Source organism: Numida meleagris, chromosome Z (assembly GCF_002078875.1).
Source record: "Numida meleagris isolate 19003 breed g44 Domestic line chromosome Z, NumMel1.0, whole genome shotgun sequence".
Lineage (NCBI taxonomy): Eukaryota > Metazoa > Chordata > Aves > Galliformes > Numididae > Numida > Numida meleagris.
In genome coordinates this window covers 56913813-56936627 of record NC_034438.1, presented here as the reverse complement: position 1 = coordinate 56936627, position 22815 = coordinate 56913813, and the positions used below count along the sequence as shown (strand labels likewise).

Genomic DNA, 22815 nt, shown 5'->3' with positions numbered 1-22815 from the left:
AATGTCCCCTCCCTGGAAGCATTCAAGGCCAGGCTGGATGGGGGCTTTGAGCAACCTGGTCTAGAGGGAGGTGTCCCTGCCTATAGTAGGGGGATTGGAACTAGATGATCTTAAAGGTCTCTTCCAACCCAAACTATTCTATGATTCTCTGATGATGAGGGAATCAGCTACTGCCACTGCTGTGACAGGTTTCTACTCATAAACAAGTAAAACATTCTAGAAACTTACTTTCCTTCTCATGTTTTCAGGACATATTTTTCAGAAACTTTGCAAGAACCAAATAATCATTCATCAGGCAATCATTAATTTGGATGAAGAGGAAGCAAGAATTTTGGAAGAATTTCTGTGCTTGAATATTTCAGAAATGGCTGAGTAACCAATCTGAGAGTAAAAAATTAAATTTTTATCTTTAATTCCAAAATATTATTTAATTCGTAATAAAGCAGATACAAGATTCTGATTTTTGGGATTTTTTTTTTAATGTAAAGTTCTTACCTGTTAGGAATCACTTTTAAAGAACTCAAAACAACAATAGTTAGTGGGTGATGGGGTTGCTAATTCAGCTTGACATGGTGTTTCTTGCAAAAGGTAGCAAAACCCGTAAACTGAAGGACTCAGCAGATGCTGTAACAGCCTGTGAAAAGAACCCTTTCAGAGTATCCACAGGTCAAGAGCTTTCTCCCTTAAACAAGGGAATGCACTGAAGAAAGTCTGCCATATTTCTGATAAGCCAGTTTAATAAACTTTAGAAAAGTTCTGAGGGAAGAAAAGCATTTTAATTTATATTTAATGCAATTAAATCAGATAAGATGATTTCCCATACTCCAGTTCAAATATAAAAGCCCAAACATTCAGAAAACTGAATGAAGTATTGAAACTGTAGATGATACAAAGCAGGCAGGGACAAAATACATGAAGATGGAGTTAAAATTCAAAGTCATCATGAAAAACTGGAGAGCAAGTTTGAAAACTGGAGCATACCACCATTCAAAGGCAGCTGTGCAAGGTATCTTATTTTAGAGTAAAAACATGGAGATCAGATGTCTACAAATGCAGCTTTTCAGAAAACACTCTACAATCGTGCAGAATATGAACACAAGTCAGCAGTACTGTGGTTTTCCAGCACCTGGATGCAAACACAAATACTGCAGTAGGAAGCAGCAGCCTGAACCATAGCAAGATGGCCTGAGCTGCACTTGACAGCCATGTCTTTTGATTTGTTTTCCAGTTCTTTGCAGGTTACTGCTGCTTTTGCAGTTATTCTATTAACTTGCCGATAACCTCTAGATTTGCAAAAATGACCCCAAATGCTTGAAATCCATTTTTACTGCTGTTGACACATTTGACATTTCTTTCTACATCTTGCAAGACCAAAGTAGTCTGACTCATCAAATTCTGGAAATAAGGCCCCTTTTTTAACAAAGTGTCCTGCTTTTACAGTATAAATTTATATCATACAGTTCTGAGAAATTCAATGGGCAGTTCAAGTATTTTTGGTTTAATCAGAATTCAGATATTGCATTCAGCTTGAGAAAAGCAGAGGGGCGAAAAGTTTGTTTTTCCTACTTGAGCTATACTTGCTGAAGAAGTTCAAGGAATTTTTATTAATAAAGTACACATTGCAAATGCATAAATCTATAATAGAAAATAAACTTTAATTTGTATCAGGAAGTAGCAGCGCAAGCCAGTTGTCAGTGCTTTTGTTTCAGAAAAGCTGCTTTATATTTATTTTCAGCCTTCACAGACAATGAGCATCCCAGTTGATCTAGTGGGCAGTGACAAATGCCTTGCTCACAGCAAGGCATTGGAACTGAATGGGTTTTAAGATCCCTTCCAACCCAAGCCATTCTGCGATTCTACAGTAGGTGGCTTTCAATACTTGGAAATTTGCTGTATTTCCCAACAATGAAGAAGAGTCTTTCTGAACTGTAAACACTCAGCTTGGTACAGTTCATTATTAATAGCTGATCTGTGTTCTTCCCCTAGAAATAGAGAAGTCTTTGCTGCGCTCCTTCAGTAGACCTACTTTATCCTTAGCAGCAGACTACCAGATAGAGCAATGAAAGAAAATGAGAAAGCCCTGAAGAGAAGTTGCATGTAGGCATGCCTTAACTAAAAAAGTGCTTGAGTTGTGTCTAGACACAGAAACAAGGTCACTTTGAAAACAGCTGTATATGAACACCATTCAAAACATCTCCCCCTGGTTTAGGCACCATTCTAGTGAAATAAACTGCGCGTCTCCCCCCTCTACCCTTGTCCCACTTTGAAGCACATTAACAAACCGGTCTGAGTTCCTACATCTATAGCCCATATTCCTTCCAGAATACATACCAGCACATGAAGACAGAGCATCATTTTTTGTTCTCACAGATGCCCACCTCACACAACTAAACATATTTATCCTTGGCTGGAATACAGTTTATCTTCCTCATAGTAGCTAACAACTATTCATGCCTAAAATTCCTAGTATCTTCGTACTGCTATAAGTATCACTCATCTCTTGCTTCTCCAGCATGGCAGTCAGTAGACAGCACTGGGAGACTGCAGACATTGTGGGGAAACAAAAAGCTAAGATGTAGCTTGTGTAGGGAGGTGAATACTTAGTTTTCCCATCAGGTTCTGCTCTCTAAGATCAGCTGTTTGTTTCAAACCCTTCCTTTTCTCATACCTCCCCTCCGCTTTACTTCAGAACTGTCTCCTCACATCTGTGTCATCACCCTCATTCTTCATGGTTAAAGGAAACAAAGTTTTTATTTAAAGTCTTTAGTGAATGCAATGATTAACAGGCTTTGTGAATGGTGGCACGTTAAAAAAAAGTGGTCAGAAGCCACTACAGAAGAGTTATTACCCAGTACTGGGAATGAAATAATTGCTTGTTTAGCTTATAGAATTTGCATTACTTTAACAGAAGTGCAAAGGAAGTCTTAGTATCAATGTCAAACACAACTCCCTTGGCTAACGGAGGTGCATAAGTCTTTGTTTTCTGGATCCACACTGAAAAGATTGGAGTGGCTGAGCTGATCACTCTTAATTGAGGGCAGCTGCAGGAAATTTGCTCCTTCTGTCTCCATTTACATAAAGAAAATGATTTCATCTATGTTTGCACACAATTCAGAGACACAAATTTAATTAACTTCTAGAATCTTCTCTCCCTGGCAGATTATTCAGATGAGCTGTGCAGTGAATGACTGGATAAGGGATCTACTGCTTTCAAGTACTGTAGCACAGACAAGTTGCAGGCGTCATTGCACCTACCCTGAACACATCAGCAGTCTTGGTTCTGTTGCCAAATGCAAAAAAAAAAAACTCTTAAAAAAAATAATTGTTACCAGTGCCTGAATCTCCAGCATTGTTATTATCTTTTAGGACAGGAATATCAGGAAAGACTCTTAACACCACTTATGTCCATTTAACAAAATACAGTGTGCCCTTACAATGCAGCGAAGCCTGCCAAACAGGTGGTTGCCAGCAAGAAGCACAGCTCCACCACCACACATTCCTCCCACTTCCCTTGGGACAGCCCTGGTATCACGCCCATACCAGTCCTGCAGACCGGCCTTCCTTTCCTGTAGCATCACTAGGTACATCACAAAACCACTGCTGCATCAGTGGGGAACAGAAGTGCCCATAAATACAGGAAAGCGTAGAACAGTAAGGATACCAAACTTATTTGTCTGTAACAGTACAGTGAGAGCTATCAAGATACCAACTTGGATATTCTAAAGGAAATCTCAGTAAGAACTGAGCTAGTACAAGGTTCCGTTGAAGAAAACAAAACAAAAGAAACAACCCCACACTTTCAGCACAAGTTGTAAATGACAAATGGGAGAACAGACATCCTCCAGAGGTTTAGTTTTAGAATTTCTACACTTTTGAAGATTGAGACTTTAGGACAAAACAGCTTTTTGCTGTTTGGAAACAAAAGACAAAAAGAATTAAAGAGGACTTTTCAGTCTTTCGAAGTGAAAATAAGCTTCCATGTCCGAGTGACAAAAGTCACAACTCAAAACCAAATCTGATATTCTCAAAGCAATTGTCTGCATGACCTATCATCACAGCACCACTATGTGGCACACAGTGGGCGCCCTGTCTCCTTCTCCTTCTTCCCAACCAACTGCTGCAAGACAAAGCCCACATATGCAGAACCTCATGCATTACCACACTGCTCTAATGTGTGCTCTGAAAGGCATGTGTGCCCCAGACTGGTTTCCCTGTAATCACCTACCGGGCAGTGTTAAAAGCACCTGACCCTCTGCAGCCTACCTTAAAACATTATCTTAAAATCCATGTACTCAAATTGGTTTGCAACTTTTTACCATTCAATGGGTTAGTAATAAAGGACATCCACTAGACCAACTCATACCCTTGACTTTGACCTCTTCTTCTTCGTCATCAATTTCTGGATCTATCACTTCTCTCTCCCACTCTGACATATCATCCTCATTCGTTCTTTTATTTTAATAGCAGTTTTCATAACTTTCTCTGAACAATCCTGTGCAGACTCTCTCTTTTCAAAGAAAGCACTGCAGATTTTTTGGCTCATAGTTTTACTTAATTTCAGTCTTTTGCATCATTCCTGACAATGCCACGCACTGCTGTAATGTCCTTAATTCAGGACAGGCATATTATGCTTTCCAAGCCTGAGTCATTTCATCTCATTTGTTTCTGAATACATCTACCTACTCTCTCCTCTGGTTTTCACAGCCAGCAACCTGTCACACACATTGAGGGCATTCACAGTGCTCGATTTTTGGGTGCCTCAGCGCAGCAGACATGTGTAAGCCCTCCTCTTCCTTTGTTTCTTCTCAGAATCACCCCAACCTGACCCCTCTAACCAGCCCTGCTCCCACAAGTCATTACTTCCACAAGTGATGTCTGGAAGCCCACAGGCCTGGACTCAGACCTGCTCCCTGTCCTGCACAGGTCTCCACACCAACACTCAGCTCAGTCTGTGAGCCTCTCTCAGATCCACCACTTGGTCAGAAATTACTGAGTGACAGCTGCAGAGCCTTAGAAATCAGGTTCCTACTCTGAAAGACCTTTTGGGTTAATCCATTTCCTCAGCTGCCTTCCCAGCTGACGTTTACTTGCAGCTTTCCCAGGTCAATGCTTCACTTGTCAGGAGGCAAATGCAGGCAGTGAAGTACTTCTGCTGCCAGGGAAGGGCTCAGCAGGGGTACTCTGTCAGACCTTATAAAACTTCCAGTTGTACAAATCCCATGAGGGATGATTTTTACTATGGCATCATCTGGCTTTTGACTACAGCAGCTTTTGCTAAGGTACCTTGCTCCAAGCTTAAAACTTTGATCATTAGATTGCATTAATGCAGGTGTCCAGCCAGCACAGCCAAGGAGACAAATGTGTTCCAGAAACCTGCTTGACCACAACAAAGCCTCAAAAACCTGCTCTTGTGAAAAAGAACTGTTTATCACTGACTTCTATTGTTCTCATTTTAATATTAACAATTTTTTTGCCAAAAGCTGTTTTCTTCAAGGACAAAACCTCATCCTCCTCCTTTACTAGAGGCAGACTACAGAAGGTCAGTGGTCATTGCCCCTTTCTAAAGGGAAATTAAGACGCCTCAGCCTGTCTGAAGTAGTATTATTACACATGGCTGCCTTGCAAACAAATTAAAGTGCCTTATTACAAAAAATCTACTCGAAATGCCTTTTACTAATTACATCGATCTGTAGACAAATGAAGTAACCTAAAGGGAAAAAAAAAAAATTCTAGTTTCGGACCCTGCCCAATTCCTTCCCAACACTAGCCTTTTCTCTAAAAATCTAGTCGTTGCTCCCTCGAGTTTGCCTTTGTGGATCAGCTCATCTTTACAGGTCTCGGCACTAGGGATGGTGCTCCTTTCAGTGACACCCATCTGCTGCACAACAGCTTTCCTTGAATGAGGACTGCAAACAGCCTTTCCAACACGTAGAGCCACACATGGGCCACCCTCCTGCAACAGAGAAATGGCACACTTAGCTCTGCTGCCCTTCTGTACTGTTGGCAGGGATGCGTTAGAGCCCTTCCTCCTCTCTGACAGCTATGCATTTCTTGCCAGAGTGATAACTCTCCTGGCAAGCAGCACAAGAGGAGCCAGTTCTGCAGGAAAGCGCAGTTACAAGTACTTACTAATGGAACGCTTTGGGTTTTCTTGGTCCAGGCAAGGTGGACAAGCATCATGGAGGGAGATAACAGGATTTGCACACGAAGTAATTACGGTCAAGAGAGGACTAAAGATTTGTATAGGCCCAGAGACCATGAAAGGTAACTACTGTTCCCAGACTAGTGCCAGAGGATATGTTACAGCAAAAATGAGCAAGAAAGAATACCACCAAGATGACACAATGCATTGCAAAAACATGTAAAAACAGTGGGCATTTCATATTGCTCTTAGAAAAATGTTTTTTTGCCAAAGAATAAACCATCATTCCTGCAACACACGGAAGAGTATAAAAGATGCATTTTAAATTGTAATGGATAATTGAACCAAAACTGATAACATTTGGTAAATTTACAGAAGTGGTTGCTACTCTCCCCAGGAGAGCCAACTCCATCTTTGGGCACAACACTGGTGTTCAGGGGAGCCAGCACTCCTCCACCAACACTTCAAGCCCCCACAGATCATGTCCCTAAGATCAATAATATTGATTTTGAATTGTTTTGACAACAATCCTGAACAGCACTTAGGTGGAAGTAGGTGTTTTGGTTTATCTAACTGATATCATAGCAAGGGTATTTCCCTTAAGTCATTTGGAAACCATCAGAGGGGCAGTAATGAACATGAAATAATACAGCATTTGACAACAGAAAAATGAAATCATTAAGTCTAGAAAGAGATATATGAATGAACATAATTAGATATTTTTAGGCAAAGAAGTCATAACTTCTCAAAAGCTATTTAAATTGTCACAGGACAGAGTTTTTCAACAGAAATATTTTCACTCTGCAAGGCAGATGAAGCATTTAATCTAGTTATAAGCAGTTAGATCAACTGCTAGAAATCTAGATCAACTGCTAGATTTCAAATGTACTGCTCAGTTTCCCAAATCAGATGACCTGTTTTGTAAGCTGAGAGGAGGAGGAGCATCATTGTGCCTACTGCTTTGCAGATAGGAGCTGAAGCCCAGTCATGCTGAAGGCACACGCACCGCAGCAAGAAAATGGGCAAGCTGTCAGCTTTGGATATGGTGCAGTTGCCACAAATTTTGTCTATACCTAGGAGAGGAATAAGCACAGTACAAGACATGGCAAAGAAAGTTAAAAATACATGAGTGAAACCACACAAGGAAAGCAGGCTTGTCTAGAACTCAATGCTAATGTGGACTGTCTACTGGGCTAGAAACAGAAGGTCGTTTTATTTGTAGCTATTTTTCAAAACTTATCCCTAATCTGCATTACAGTGATAAGACAGTTGGCAATACTGAAAATCCTCAGAGATATTGTATCTAGAACAGCACAGCTCCTACACTGACTGAGAACATGTAAGCCAAAATGTTTAATTACAAGGTATTTCCCAAAAGCTAATCTCTACCATCTAAATGACCTACATCTTGCCTTTCCTCATCACCCCCAAGCTTCTTCAGATGGTACCACACATTACGGTCCAGATACGTCAGAAGTTAATGTTCGCAGTGGAAAGTTCTCTCCATCAGGGGCCCATTTGTGGACTGGTGTGTTCAATACTTGTGTATATTTCACAAGTCAGAAATGACAGAGTTCTTAGCTGGATGCAAACTGTACCAGTACCGCTTCAGTGGTTATCACACCAACAGCACCTAGAGGCTAATTACACAGCACATACAGATATTGTTATCATATACAGATATTGTTATCATTTTGAATGCGCATCCATCTTACTGCATCCCTAGTCTTTCTATGGCACCTTCTGAGACTGTCAATACACATCCAGTGCTTTTCAGATGCCCTCAGAGTAACTTTGTCCTAAAAGAGATGAAAAGCTAAGCCTGCCAGTTTTTCTTTCTTTATTTATTTACTGAGTAAAGTAGCCACAGCAACACAGCAACACAGCAAGCACCATTCCTAGGTCCTTTTTAGAACATACGCATGAAGCAGAATTTCTTACCTTGCCTTTTCTAACCTAAGGCTCTTGTCTCAAGCTTCAGCTTCTCAACAACTTAATCTAACATGGCACCCGACAAACTCAAGCCAGAGTGCTCCTTTCGTTTCTCCACTTGAGCCCCAACCATGGAGGAAGGTGAGTAGAACATGTAACTAGAGATGAAATACTTCAAAACCCAGCTTCTTTTAAAGACAAATCCAGCACTGCATCCTGGAGTTACGCAGCTGTCTGGTCCCACAGACACCGAGAACATACACCAAGATGGAAAGGCCCTTCATGGCAGCCCAGATAGCTGCCTGGCCTGCAACTCCACGCGTTCTGGAAACACTTAAAGCATGGCAGCACAATACAAAGAAAATGGAGTCTCGTCATCTACCTTAATGAACTTAAACTATTATACTTATGTTAGACACTTAGGACCTAGAAACGTCCTGGAATAAGTTCCTTAGTTTGCACTGACCCAATTATGGGTAGATTTGAGAAGTACCACAGCAGATTTTTGCTTCTGCAGCAAGCAGTGAAGTTCTATCAAATGTTTCCATCTCATGGAGTATGGGAACAGGATTCACTGTTGAGTTTTATAAACAAGAAAATCCAGCATTCTCTCTTGTGTTCAGTACCAGCCTGGGCTTCCACAGCACTCTGCTGCACTGACCGAGTAGATTACTGAGCACAGCTGTTAGGACATCTGTGCATCACACAGTGATATTATAGGGATTCAAATGCACCACGATGAAAAAAACAGATTTTTACAGAAGAGAAATAAAGCCTCCTCTAGCCTGGTAGTTCCTGAAATCTCACATGCTGCTCCTGTAAGACTGATACTTGAAGATGTGGGAGAAATAAGGACACGGACTTTTGCAGAGAAAGAGGGTACAAGGTATATCAAGTGTGCTAGCAATTTTTTCTTTTGCAGTATATCACTTTCAGAACTTCATGCCGATAGGTTAATTATTTATAATCCCATAACTTATATTGAACTAAGCAAAACCATAACTTTTTCCAGGTTTTGTAAAAAAGAATAAAATGCACTCTGAAGAATGGTTATACGGTCCTACAAAGTAACAGAGGAAAAATGTAGGCAAGTGCCAAAAGGGGATGATGATGCAATTGTCCTGAATGCCTCCCTGCTTGTGAGCACTCACTGATGAAAAGCTCGACATGAGCCAGCAGAGCGTGCATGCAGCCCAGAAAGCCAACCACGTTGTGGGCTGCATCAAAAGCAGCATGGACACCAAGTCAAGGGAGTTGAATGTTTGCCTCTACTCCGCTCTCATAAGACCCTACCTGCAGTGCTGCATTTGCCTCTAGGGCCCCTACCACAGTAAAGATGTGGAGCTGTTAGACTGAGTCCAGAAAAGGCCACAATGATGATTAGAGGGCTGAAGCACCTGTCCTACGAAGTCAGCTTGTTCAGCTGGAGAAGAGAAAGTTCTGAAGAGACCTTTGTGGCAGCCTTCCAATAAGTACCTAAAGGGGGTCTGCAAGAAAGCTGGAGAAGACCTGTTTGCCAGGGAGCGTAGTGATAGGACAAGAGTAATGGCTTTAAACTGAAAGAAGATAGATTTAGACTGGGTAACCCAGAGATGCTGTAGATGTCGCATCCCTGGAGGCATTCAAGGCCAGGCTGGATGGGGGCCCTGGGCAACCTGCTCTTGTGAGAAGTGTCTCTGCCCAGGGGGCTGGAACTAAATGAGCTTTAAGGTCTCTTCCAACCCAAATTATTCTGTGATTTGACAATTTGGGCAGGCTCTGTGAGCCACACAAAAGAAAGGTGACCCTTTCAGCAGGATCACATCCCTAACACTGATTCTCAGCCCACCAGGTCTAGCCCACTGGACCAGGACCGTAGTTTCAGACACTCTGGACAAGAGTATTACCTTTCACTGTCTTTAAGACTTTATCCTCCTCTAAACTCTTCCTTGCTTTCTCCACATAAGCATATATAGAAAACTGGATCTGTTAACTGATCTGAATTAAAGTTAACAGCATAAGAGGTGCAATCAATACTTCAGTCTTTCACAGTGAGTTTTTAACAGCCTCTTAAAGTTAAAATATTAAACTTCAAATCCTAAGACTTATTACAACCTGCACCTAATTTTACGTTCAGCTTCAGTTCTCCAGTTTGTACTTGCTGATTGTTTACCTGGATTTCTGGCCTTTAAAAGGCCACATTTCCTTACTTTTTTTTCCCCTTCAATTCTGTATCAACAGGCTTGAAATATTCCATTTTATTTGAGTTTCAAAAAAGGTTCAAAAATCATCAGTACTCTCCATGGTATAAAAAAATAACCTGCCCACCCTTCACACCTGCACTTCTGCTTCGCACCTTGAAAACAACTTCAAGTCAGATTTACAATATTAGACCTACACTGCTTAGCTATTGACTTATAAGTTTATACATTTTCCTTTCAAGCTTAGGCTAAAAGTTGATAAAAACAAGTAAAAAGAAGTACACGGGACCATGGCTCTTTTCCATATTTAAACACAACTCTTGAATAAATATATAATGAAACACATGGTGTTGAATGCATCATGAAAGTGTCCACAGGACTTCTCTTTTTTAAGAAATAGATAATTTCTGGATACCTTTTCGTATATAACATAAGTACAAAATACTTACCCCTTGGCGTCCTTGAAACTGAATTGAAGGTTGAGAAGGAACAAGATCCTGCAAGACAAAGAAAACACGTAGAAAGTAAGTAAAACTGCATACACTGTTAAAAGTTATTTTGCTGCACAAATTAAACATGTGTGGTAGATTCATTTGCAACAGCCAGCCTACTTCCCAGAGGCCATACCATGATGCAGAGCAGCCATGCAAGCAAGGCCAGGGTTCCTCCCAGCAGTACCCAATACACTGCTGAGGAGGAGTTCAAGACCTGATGTTTTATTAGAAGGATACCTTGGCACTACAGGGAGAGAATGGGTAAGAAAATTAATGCTTGGCATTGCTGGCACTGAAAGGAAGAAAAACTCCTCCTCTCCCCTACCTATTACTGAAAAGAGTCCCAAGAGGCCTTTTTCCCACTCCCAAACTCTGTCTCCATGCTGGTCACTTAAGTTTTTGGGACATGCTTATTTTCTGAAGAGCCTACTCAATGGTACCATTTTTACATGCACTTGAGTGTTTGGATTTTCTACTCTGCAGTTCAGCTAATCAGTTAGAGTAGGTTTTACCAATGAAAAGATTCATTGTAACCAACCAAACAACAAAAAAATAGGGCTCCCCCAAACAGTCCTCACCTCTGCAGCAAGGAATCAACTCAGAGAAATATGTAAGAGAATCAAGAACAACAGGAGCCACTTCTAACTTGTCTCTATAATTTCACAGCAGTAAGTGAAGCCTGTTCCTGAATCACAACGATGGAAGCATCCTGCACTTCTGCTCTCACATTACAGCTTATGAAGACTTACAGATGTTTTTAGGGCAGGGGACCAAGAAGCTTGCTAGTTGAAAACAACTGTTCTTTGTCGCAAGCTGGCTTCTGGTCAGATCTACTCCTTGACGAAGCTCACTGCACAACAGTGAAACACCACTGTCAGCAGGAGCACGCTGATAAGAATATCCCATTTAGCAGCAATACTGTGCTCAGCTTTACTAAATCTTGAAATTACACTGCTGGACAGAATAACATATGGTCTCTGTGCTGACTGGCATAACTTACTAGGCCTTGCCCACAGGATTTTATAGAGATTTAGTCAGCCTCCTGCCATCACTTACAATGAGAGTCATACCAAAGGATAAAATTCATATTAGTACAGATCTTACTCCAGAAAAGCCAGTTTTTATGGAATCTAAATTGAGGTGCCCTTCAGTTGCAACTCCTGTCCACTGCTGCCTCCAGCCACATCTTGCTCCTCTATGCCTTGCACTTGTCTTGGTTTTCAAAGTAAAATTCATCACACTGATACAGCAGCAAACTCCTGACTCTGGAGTTGGTGATGAAGCAGACCTGCTTGTGAGGGTGCCTGTGGCTGACAAATACAGCAAAGGTAAGCTGCAAGGTGCATGGTAAAGAGCCAGGCAACACCCCAAGCAGCAACAGGCCAGCAGGCTGCCACCGAACTTCAACCTCATGTCTTTAAAAATAGCTGTGCCTATTTTTCATGATAAAAGGTTCACACAGCACCTCCAGTTTCACAGCAGCCCACAATACATAAAACCATAAGCCCTTAAACAGTTTGCTGAAGATTAGCATACTCCACAGACCTTTCAGCTTCGATCTGGAAAGTAGCAGAAGCCATCCAACTTTGAAACTATTAAGAGATTTTTATCAGCTTTTCCAGCTCCTGCAAGTAAAGTATTTAAAAATGCAATGTGGTAAACATATGAAGCCTGACACAGCTATAAATCCCAACCTACGTCTGAGGTGTCAGCTTTCCAGAAGGAAACTTTGTTCCACACAAAGTGACGTAGGAAAGCACTTCACCACACGCTGAGTCAGACATCCCAACTCACCCATCATGCAGGCTAACGCTGCAGCCGTCACTGTATTACACAGGCTCATGGAACCTGACATCAGCTAGTTTCTGATCCAGTCAAAATGTGCCGGCTGAACAGCAGCGTGCCCTACTTCAGTGCAAGAAAACGCCAAGAATCTAAATTTAGCTGAGTATCAGTGTGCCCTCACGTCCTTGCTGGCACGTTATCTGGGGAGCCAGACCGCCCCGGCAGGGAGTAGACAAGGAGACAGCCTTGCAGCCTGGCCTGCTGCTGCTGCCAGGCCTCCACTCCACAACAGGCCTAGGCCATGCCTGGTGCAAGAGCAGAACAAACAGCTTTTCTACTCATCACTTGCTCCAGCCCTCACTCCCTTCAATTCACAGTCTGTGGGGAGCACAGGTGCCTTGCCACTTTCCTGAGCCATTCACCTCAAACCTCCTCACACTGACCAGTGATGGAGGGCACAGCCCCAATCAGTTCTCTTTTGAATCTTTTTATACATCTGCTGCCCGTGAATTTGCCTAATCCTTTTGTGAACCCACATATATTTTCTGCCTCCAGCCTTCTCTGATAACTCTATTCACCCTACAGAAGGGTGGATCTTGTTATCTGCTTTAACTTAATTTATCTGTTTGATCAGGTGCCCTCTTGTTTCACCCCAAAACTAAGTCCCAGCTTTTCTGGTCTCTCAGGAGGTATAGGCAACTGATACACCCACCCTTGATTACTTGAGATTAAGTGCAGAGGAGGGCAGCTCTCCTCCCATACATCCTTCTGCAGATCCACAAATCAGATTTCTACACGGGACTCATAATGTGGGTGCACAAGAGCTTTAAATAGCAACAGCAGCAAAAGAACACATCTGTATCAGTCTCAACTCCAGCACTAATTGTAACTGTCCATTCCAAGCCTTCCCTTCTGTCACGGAGTTTACTTGTCCCTATCTATGTTGGGGGAAAATCATACGCTGCTATTTTTTGCCACAAGCCCAAGTCAGTGATGTCCCTGTGGAGCTCCTCAACATGAGTTCCTGACCACCTGAAAAAACTGAGTATCACCTCCAAGCTTTGACATCTCACTAGCTTCTCCAGACAACTCCTGAACATGTGAAGTGGAACTGCTCCTCAGAGGGATGCCTGGCAAACCAGACCTGAACTTGTTTCCACCCTAAAGAGTGACCACAAAGCCCAACCTGTGTCTTCATGTCCCTCCTCTGGTGCCAATCCAATGGCAACAGCTTAGGTTCAGCTAAGCAGTCCTCTGAGCTCACCCCCTCCCTGCCCTCGAAGTCAGCATTTCTGGAGATCTTGCAGTTCTGCAGCCTGGGGGCAAGCCTAGAATCCCACCACGGTTATCAGAGGAAGTGATCCTGGAGAAACTGACAGCACTTGCAACAGCTGAAGCAACGTACACACTGTCTCACTGAAGTGAGAGTAGTAAAAATCAAAGGCCAACTCAGCCAAAAACCAAGCTACAGACAGCTGCAGGCACATTTCACTTTAAGCAATCACTCTTAATTTGCATTTGAAAAATTTATTTAAGAAAGAATAAGTTCTTTCTTAAATAACCAGTCCTACATAGGACTGGTTAGAAAAAATTATGTAGAGGAACATCTACATTCAAATTTTAAATCTCTAAATTTTGGGGAAAAAAAACTCAAGAGCTACCTGGCTTCTTTTCTCCAGGTTTGCAGTTCTGCTTAATCGTCTTTGGGCAGGGACTATGTCTGCTTGCAAGACACAAGATCTGCGCGTACACTTGGTGCTTGGTAAATAACTCTGATATTTATAAGGCACCACCCTTGTATACGAGGTTAATTATCTACTGTTTTCCAGGCACGCTGACTCAGAGTGAATAGAAGATACCCTAACATCAGCACATGAGAGATTGTGATGTATAATAATTTTATGTGTTTTAATGATTTTAAGAGCTACCAAGCAGAAGGCTAGTGCATGATGCAGTTGCAAGATGCTGATGCTTATCAGCAATGTCAGCTTAAGAATTTCCTCCCTCCCCTCCCCAACCCTTCTGCAGCTTCTCTTTGCTGCTTGGGGCTGAAAACTGCCTGCTGGGCCTATAAGAAGTTACTTGTTAATTTGCAACATGGCCATGCCTCAATACAATTTATGGCAAGGAATTAAAGAAGAAAAAGTGTTTGGACAGAAAGACCACATGCACTGATAAAGTTGATTATATTATTACAGACGCTTGTATCACCAACACTGAGGATTATTCCTTCCGTACACATTCCAGCCATCAGATCAGTCACACCATGCTTCCCAATTACTGAAAGGATTGAGAAATCATAGTAGCCAGCCAGGCTTTATTTTAATGAAGTTCAGAATGCTAACTCCAATCTCCAAATGCTTAATATATTAAGAAAATCATGCTGTGAGTTGGCAAAGCAATTTTAATTCATGGATCTGGAGACACAACCAGACAACTTTGGCAGCTGCTCTTGGTTGGCTTGTGGGCTTTTTTTTTTTATTTTAAATACACAACCCCATCACATGATCTGGACAATAATTAGTAAGCTGGATAACCCAGAACAGTGACAAAACTTAACATATGACATACTAATATACAGTAAGGATTCGTTTACTATGAAAAATCCAAAGACACTGTGCCCATAATCATAACAAAGTTCTTCATGAAGATAAATGCAGTGGTATTTGTATTTGCCATAAGGGTTTATTACTTCATTTTTACAAACAGTAATATGCAAAGATTATAATCAACAGTATTTGGTAGCTCTGGGCATCAAATGTGAAAAGCCCTCTTTCTGATTTAACTGACATCTATACCTCCTGCATCTTTCATAGTGAGAAAGACTAGCTCATAGCATGTATCAGCCACAGCAGAGCCTGCTGCCAGTATATACTGTACTGCCTGCTGCAAGCAGATCTGCCTGCCCTGGCATCAGCAGCGGTACTAGGGCAAGGCAAGCAGGAGGAGCCTGCAGCTGCACAGACGTAATGAATGGACCATCTTGGCTTCACATCCCTGGTGTGACACCCCCAGCGTCCAAGCAAAATCAGCATCCAAGCAGGGAAAGCAACAGATGTAGTGGCTCAGAAAGTGGAACTGCCACTCTTATGGAAGCTGGCAAAAAGATCCACTCAGTAGTTCTGGAAAATAAAGTTGTACTCTTGCTACATGGCCATCAATTGTTTCAGAGCTAATTGCTCCTCAAAGAGGAAGGTCTAGTTCCTTTCTCTTCCCACTCCCAGGACCCAGTTCCCCCCAGCACTTGTGGATCTCTTCCTTAACCTCAGTCAGCTCACTAACCCCAAGCAAGGCACCCTGGAAAAAAAAACAAAAACATATTATGTGGGTAGTCTTCTGCAATTAGAAGAAATTGAATTGGATTTTTTTCCCCTTTCAGGTGCCACGAAACCTCCGATCAATTCAAGCTACCTCAATTTCACTCCAGATATTCAGCTCAATTACGCCTTCAGCGATTATCCGCACAGGGTGCCAGTAAGGTGCTAGCCTTAGATCAACTCCATGACAAGGGTGGGAATAATCTCATTTGTTAAGACAGCATTTAACTGCCCTCAGCTTTTCCTGCAGTCCCATGTCTCATCAACCACAACCTTCTGACATCTGAAACAGGATATACATCCTAGTCACCTTCATACCAGATCTCTGATTTATCCAGGGCACGGTCCATCCTGTGCATTAGACAAGGTAAGAAATCTGTAGGAAGATAATGCAGCAATAGCACGGGAAGAAAAAAAAAATCAATTTTTTGCGTCTGAGAGTGGATTTGCTGGTTTGGACATAGTAGTGCTCATACTCAGCATGGCAATCGCTCTTCTCCCCAGTTCAGTTTCTCTCTGATGACACAAGCCCTCATACTAACAACCTGAAACCTGTGCCGGAAGGGTAGGCAAGCAAAGGATGAGGATGGCGAAAAGGGCTGCTGGTTTTCTTTAGCAGTAGGCCTGGCTTAAACACACTCCAAAAGACAGCAGTATTCTTCCAACGAGGCAGTAAGACAGCATAGCAACATATATCCAACAATTTGCAGGAGGAACAGGGGTGTAAGCACTGCTTAAATAGACTAGGTCATCTCCATTTCCCCTCCACCACATGGAGCCCGCTGTCTCTCATAGAGGTGCAAGCACTTGCTATCACTGTGTTCTTAACTCACACCTGTCATGCACTGTCTCTCTTCTGTTCATCTACTTCGTAGGAACTGTATGGAATAAGATTTTTTTTTTCCCCACTAACAAATTTGTTCCAAATCGGACTTGTAACTTTGTGACAAAGGAAAAACATGCAGAGTGGTTATCACCTAGTCCTTGCTGCCACAAGAAATTAGAGTTAAAAGAGCTTGTGAAGATGCAAACGCATTTATAATGAATACCTGTATAGCTTAAATCAATTAACTCTGCATTATCAATTGCACTGTCTAAAGAGATAAGAAATCTTAGATTTCAAGAAACCAAAAGAAATACAGAACGCATCATCAACTCTCACTGCATTTAGATGGGCAACATAGAGGCAGAAATATAGAGACTGGCATGTGAACACTACAAATTTGACAAGACTAATGCTATGTCCACCTTCAAGCTGACTGATAGGAATGCAAAAAGAAAAACCTGAGAGATCTAACCTATCTAAGAGCATGAAGCGCATTCTCATTCCAAGTAGGATGTCACTGGCAAACTTTGAAAGGCTAAAGCTTTCAAACAAAAAGTCATTTCCTAACCCTGCAACCCAAACCCTATGTGTCTGAGACACATGTCAGTTATGGGGAACTTCAGCCCTGGCAAATGAAATAGAGCAGACTCCTGTGATTTCTATTGCTCGGAGTGAGGGAACATCAGACAAACATGCATTTCATATGCGTACTGACTCCAGAACTGCTGCAGCTGGAACATCCAAATGATGAATAAAAACTTAAATACAAAACAGATTTGCAAAAGTCAGAATTATCTTTGAGCATAAGAAGCTGAGATTTTAGAGGCAGAAACGAGAAGAAACGAAATGAAAAGAAACGAAAAAAACTTGCTTTAACAGCACGCAGAACTAAATAGACATCTCCAGTGCTTTCATCTGGAGAACCACAGCTAGGACATGACTGTAGACAGATGTTCCCTCTGAAAAAAAGTTTTATCAGCTGCAGACACAACTGTCCACACCACTCTGCAGAAACTGCTCAATACAGTGTTCCCTAATCTGCTTCAGAAGCAGTCAGTAGACTGGGACACGCCACCACCTGCAAGAGTGAAATTATACACTGTCACCAAGCAGCGAGAAGCTCTACAGCAAAATGACTGTTTCTGCTATACCTGTTCTCTTTATAGAACTTTCTGCACGGAAGATGCAGCTGCATACTATAACTTGAGCTAATCTAACCAGGTAGCTGCCACCAAAACATAGAGGCTGCACTTGTAGCACTTATTCTGGCCATGTGTCCCTCTATCACATCAGCACTTAAAGCTCTTATCCTTCCCCATCCAGCACTACTCTGGCAGAAAAAAAAAAAAAAGTCCCAACAAAGGACAAGTAAATAAGTTGGTTCAAAACAGTTCCAGAGGACTGCACAAGGGGCAGGGAGGCAATGCACCATGGCCATTAGAGCTGCTCTGTGTAGCTAAGCCCTCGTACTCACCAAGGGGTTCTAGTAGCACAGCCATGACCCTTAGGGATGTGCTGCTGAAGGCCCTGCTACACTGCTCCTGTGTGTCCTCAGAGATATACACACTGCACTCTGTGTTCCCCACTGCTCAGCCGGGGCAGCAGCTGCATGGCATGGCTGTGGCTCTGAAGGCAGAATGTAGCAACCACCAGCACCAAAGTGAAACTCCCCGTTGAATAGAAGTTCGTTTAACAAACAAGTAGTCGTGCTTTAAGTTCATACTGCCTCAGATGATGCTCAAATACTGTGAACCATGCTGCTCAATATTATCTGAGCAAATCCAAACAAGAACATCTTCCACCATTTGGATCCAGCCTCCTCCTCCAAAGGCAAGCAGGGTACCTGCCCTCACCTACAACAACCTGCACAGATCGGACTGCTGAAGGCACTGTTTCAGCTCTGCACTTCTTCAGGTGAAAGGGAAGTTGGATTTAAGGATTTAAGAGTACACTGGAAAGCAAGCTAAGAAAATTTTTAGGAAGGTAACAAGATAGCACAAGTGCTTCAAACTTTACACAAAGTGCTGAAATCTGAATGTTAAGCAACCTAGCGTACAGAGCCTGCTTACAGGCTGCCCAGGTTCTAAAAGTGATGGCTAAATAGGTCACTTGAGGGTTATCATGATTCCACACTTCTACATACTGTTTCAAGAATTACTTGTGCTGCACAGATAAGATCTTTCTGCACAGAGCAAAGGCAATAGCAGAGCTGTGGGTCATCTTTCCTGCATTCACTTAATAACATCCGCCCTTTCTCAGCAATGCTGACTGCAGGCCTTCGTTATAACTTCTTAAGTAAGAGCTGAAATGGGTCAGCGATGCAAGTAAGCACAAAGCTGGTGAGAAGAACTGAACTGCTAGCTGCAGGCCATGTGCTCTGCCCTCCTTGGGCACTGCAGGGACACAAACCAGCAGTTTGCAACTGGATCTATTTAAAATACAGACAATGGAAGCTGATGATGTCTTCTCTCTTCCCCATTCCCCCCACCCAGTGCAGAGATTCCTAACAGATATTAAAACAACAACGACCCCTACAGAGTTTCTCAAATAAATGAGGTCTGAAGACAGCTTTCTGAGTAGCGTCACAGCAGATTTTGGCCACTGAGGAAGTTAGAAGACTGTGATTTGGTTCACCAGTTTAGAAGATGACCATTTTTAAACCTAGAAATTCTAAAGGCTGCAGTACGAATGCCTGAAGTTTTATGCTCTCCACATTACTCTGTCACTGGTCACAGATCCAGTGGCACACACTGACTCCTACAGGATCAACTGAGGGAAAGCAGGTCTGCAGAATGAGCTCGAGGTCCATTTACTGAAGTTATCGAGATGGTGAAATAGTGAAATAAGAAAAACGATTTCATTTATTTTCATGATCATCATCATCACACATAGTTCTGTATTCAGCTGGCAATACCCTGATGATTAGGCATTTATTTTCTGACGCGGAAAGGGATTCTGCTTTAGAAAAAAAGCACAGGCAGGCAATTTACCAAAGTTGTTACGCAGATCAGACAGAATTATACTGTTCTCCAGGACAGAACGCAGGTTCACTACCATCAGTGCATACCCAACCTGCCCCAAGTTCCTCACATGCAGAGCTGCCCAACTCCCAACCGCAGCATCGCACGCACCGCTCCTACCAGGTGCACTACCCCTGGACCCCACTCCTGAAGGCACGGTGGACCACTCTGCACACGAAGTTGAACTGCTCGCTGCCTGCAGTCTGGCCCCCATCAAAGCACCCTTCACCTACACCGCACCGGCTGCGGGAAAGCAGCCTTTTCCAGGCGCACTGAGCTCATCCCAAATGACCACCGTACGTTGGTTTCAACGATCGAACGCCGCAGCGCTGCCGGCAGCCGCCACCCAGCGTCGGGAGCCGCAGCCCGGTGCGGGCGGCGCCGGCACCCAGCGGGGCGGGCCGTGCGGGCAGCCGGCACCCGCCGCGCTGGCTGTGAGTCACAGCGTGCGGGAGGTGCGGGGGAAGAGCGGCGGAGCGAGCCGAGCGGAGCCGAGATCGCCGCGCAGCGCCTGCCTGGCCCCGCGCCTCGCCGCGGGACCCGGCAGCCCTCACCTTGCGGCTCTGGTAGCCCTCCAGCGCCCGCACGGCGGTCTCGGTCAGCTTGACGTGCAGCACCGAGATGTTGTCCGCCGCTTTCCCGCAGGACACGGCGTAGCGGCCCCCCTCCCGCAGCGACGCCATCTTACGCGCCCCTCTTCTTCCTCCTCCGCGGCCTGCCCCCGCGCCGCCGCCGCCGCCGCCGCCGCCCCGCTACTGCCGTCGCCGCCGCCGCCGCCGCCTCCCGCCACCGCCTCCGGCCGCCACCGCCGTCGCTACAGCCATCGCGGCGCGGACGTGACGCCGCCCGCCCCGCGCCACGCCCCGCCCTCCGGCTGCACCCATTGGCCGAGCGCGGCGCCCGGGCGCGGCGCGTTGGAACGTCACGAGCGGTGCTCCACGTGCGTGCGCGTTGCGAGGCAGCGCTGGAAGGGTTAACGTCGTGTGCTGCGCTGCTCCCTCGAAGCGCTCCAAGGGTTTGATGGAATCCCTTTGCGCCTTCACCAGCTCCACCATTTCCTAAAAAGAGGCAAACCAATAGAACCCAGAGGAGCTTGGACGTGCTCTGCTGAGAGAGAGCCAACAGTTGGTTTGGCACTGACCAAAATTACGCTCTGACAGCTAACTGCAGGTTGCCATCTGAGTTACTTAAATGCGTGGAAAGACATTTTACAGGCAGCTGGAAACAGCTTTACTTTCTTTGACCCCATTTCCAGCCTCCTGCTCACCTTAATCAGCAGGCCGTAAAAAACCAAACTTGTCCTGTCTTTGTGGGGTTGGGTTTAAAACCAAATATGTTGTTTGTCATCTTTGAGGGCATGGATTTTCGTGACATTAATTCACAAATTCATCTTTATCTTCAAGACCACGTCCATTTCTGTCCTGGCCTGGTTTCCTGGCTAACACACGGTAGTTCTCCAATTCTGTCCTCATCTCCAGTAGTTCTGTTCTTTTATTCTCTGCTAGTTGTCAGAATCACAGAATATCCTGAGTTGGAAGGGGCCCACAAGGATCACCGAGTCCAAGTCAGCTCAACACAGCGCCACCCAAACACAAACCCTGTGTCTGAGAGCGGTGTCCAAATGCTCCTCAAACTCTGGCACTGGGGCTGAGCCCACTGTCCTGGGCAGCCCGTTCCATGCCCACTGCCCTCTGGTGCAGACCCTTTCCCTAACCCCCAGCTGCCCCTCCCCTGGCACATGCCGTTCTCTGGGGGCCCTGTTGCTGTCACCAGAGAGTAGAGCTCAGTGCAGCCCTCCACTCCCTGCGAGGAGCTTTAGGCTATGATGAAGTCGCTGTTCCTTCCACACTATACTAAAATACCTTCACGTATCCACATGCACCACATACATCTCACACATCCCATTTTCTTCAGGCTGTTTCTTAATACGTGCACCTCTTTAGCTTTTCCTTTTTCTTAAGATTATTTCCTGGCCAAAATAAGCATAGGAAATGTGGAATAATAAGAAAGCTAATGGTAACACCGTCTCTTGACCATAAAATCTGTGGCTCCATCCATACTGTCATTTCTCATTTAGGGATGGCTTGCTGAGTCCTATAATTTGTATAGGTTTAGGTGTGTCTCTTCAGTGCCCTGTTGAAATCAAGGTTGCCTCTGTGTGATTCTTTGCAAGACTGGTTCTCTGGTATGTAAATCTTCCCTAGCATGAATGCATTATTATATAAATAATAATACCACAGGGACCAGTAGGATACAGACAGAAGACATCAGAGCTGTCTTCAGAACAACTCAGCACAGAGGTCTTGATGTTGTGCACTGAGATACATCTCACCAGGCCAAAAAACACGCAGCATGGGGTAATGCAAAGTCTTTACAAAAAGGAGAAGGTAGAAGGAAAAATGTTTTTTTCTGAGTGTATTGAATAGAGTTCATGCTTTTGGTAATCAAAGCATCCATCCTTCTCCAAGTTCACTGCTCCTTAGCACCCAGTTACAGAGTGTAAATAATCTTCCATATGAAATAGGGCATTTCTAATCAGTCAGCTAGCATAGAACGTGGTCCCAGTGCCTGTTATTATCGGGATCAAAGTGAGCATGGGTTCAGTGTGAGACTTAGAAAAATAATGGACAACTTACCAGACTGAAAACTGAACCAAAGGTTGCTTCTTTGTTTTGCAAAGTGAGATTGCTCAGCCCTGTTCCAGAAAACAGTCCCTGGAAGAAAACCTTGCACTGGTCTCAGTTAAGCCAACAGCCTCACATTCTCTGTGCTGTAGGTTTTTGGATCTTTAGGGCTCACCTATATATGGAAGAACCCATGATCCTGCCAGTGCATCATGAAGTTGCATCTGTGTAATTAGATGTATGATTGCATGCTGAGCTGCTTAAGCTGGCACAGCTTTATAAGTCGACACCTTCAGGCTGACAACAGGTTTCCTTTTCCAGCAAATTATTTCAGCTTTTTTCTAATTCACTTTGCAAAAGTGAATTAAGAAACATGGGTCCAAACTGCTTTAGTGGCAGATGATAATTGAAATAATTTCTTCCACTGGCACAAACAGATAGGGAAGGAAGCATTTTTTCCTCTCATTTAAAGTGCCGACTCCATGTTCAGAAGAG

The 22815-nt window shown here is 43.8% G+C and overlaps 1 protein-coding gene across 2 annotated transcripts in view; it reads right to left on the bottom strand.

Moving 5' to 3' along the window:
* The window catches only part of ELL2 (elongation factor for RNA polymerase II 2), a 49144-nt gene extending 28679 nt beyond the window's left edge, over positions 1 to 20465 (bottom strand). The window contains exons 1-2 of one of the 2 annotated variants that reach the window (XM_021380446.1): positions 20251 to 20465; positions 10704 to 10751 (exon numbers count right to left, since the gene is read on the bottom strand). In XM_021380446.1, coding sequence (XP_021236121.1) covers positions 10704 to 10751; positions 20251 to 20379 — 177 coding nt within the window. In that variant the 5' untranslated portion in view covers positions 20380 to 20465. Of the gene's footprint in view, positions 1 to 10703; positions 10752 to 12293; positions 12344 to 20250 lie in introns of those variants that run through there. The other variant, XM_021380447.1, reaches the window with a different exon arrangement.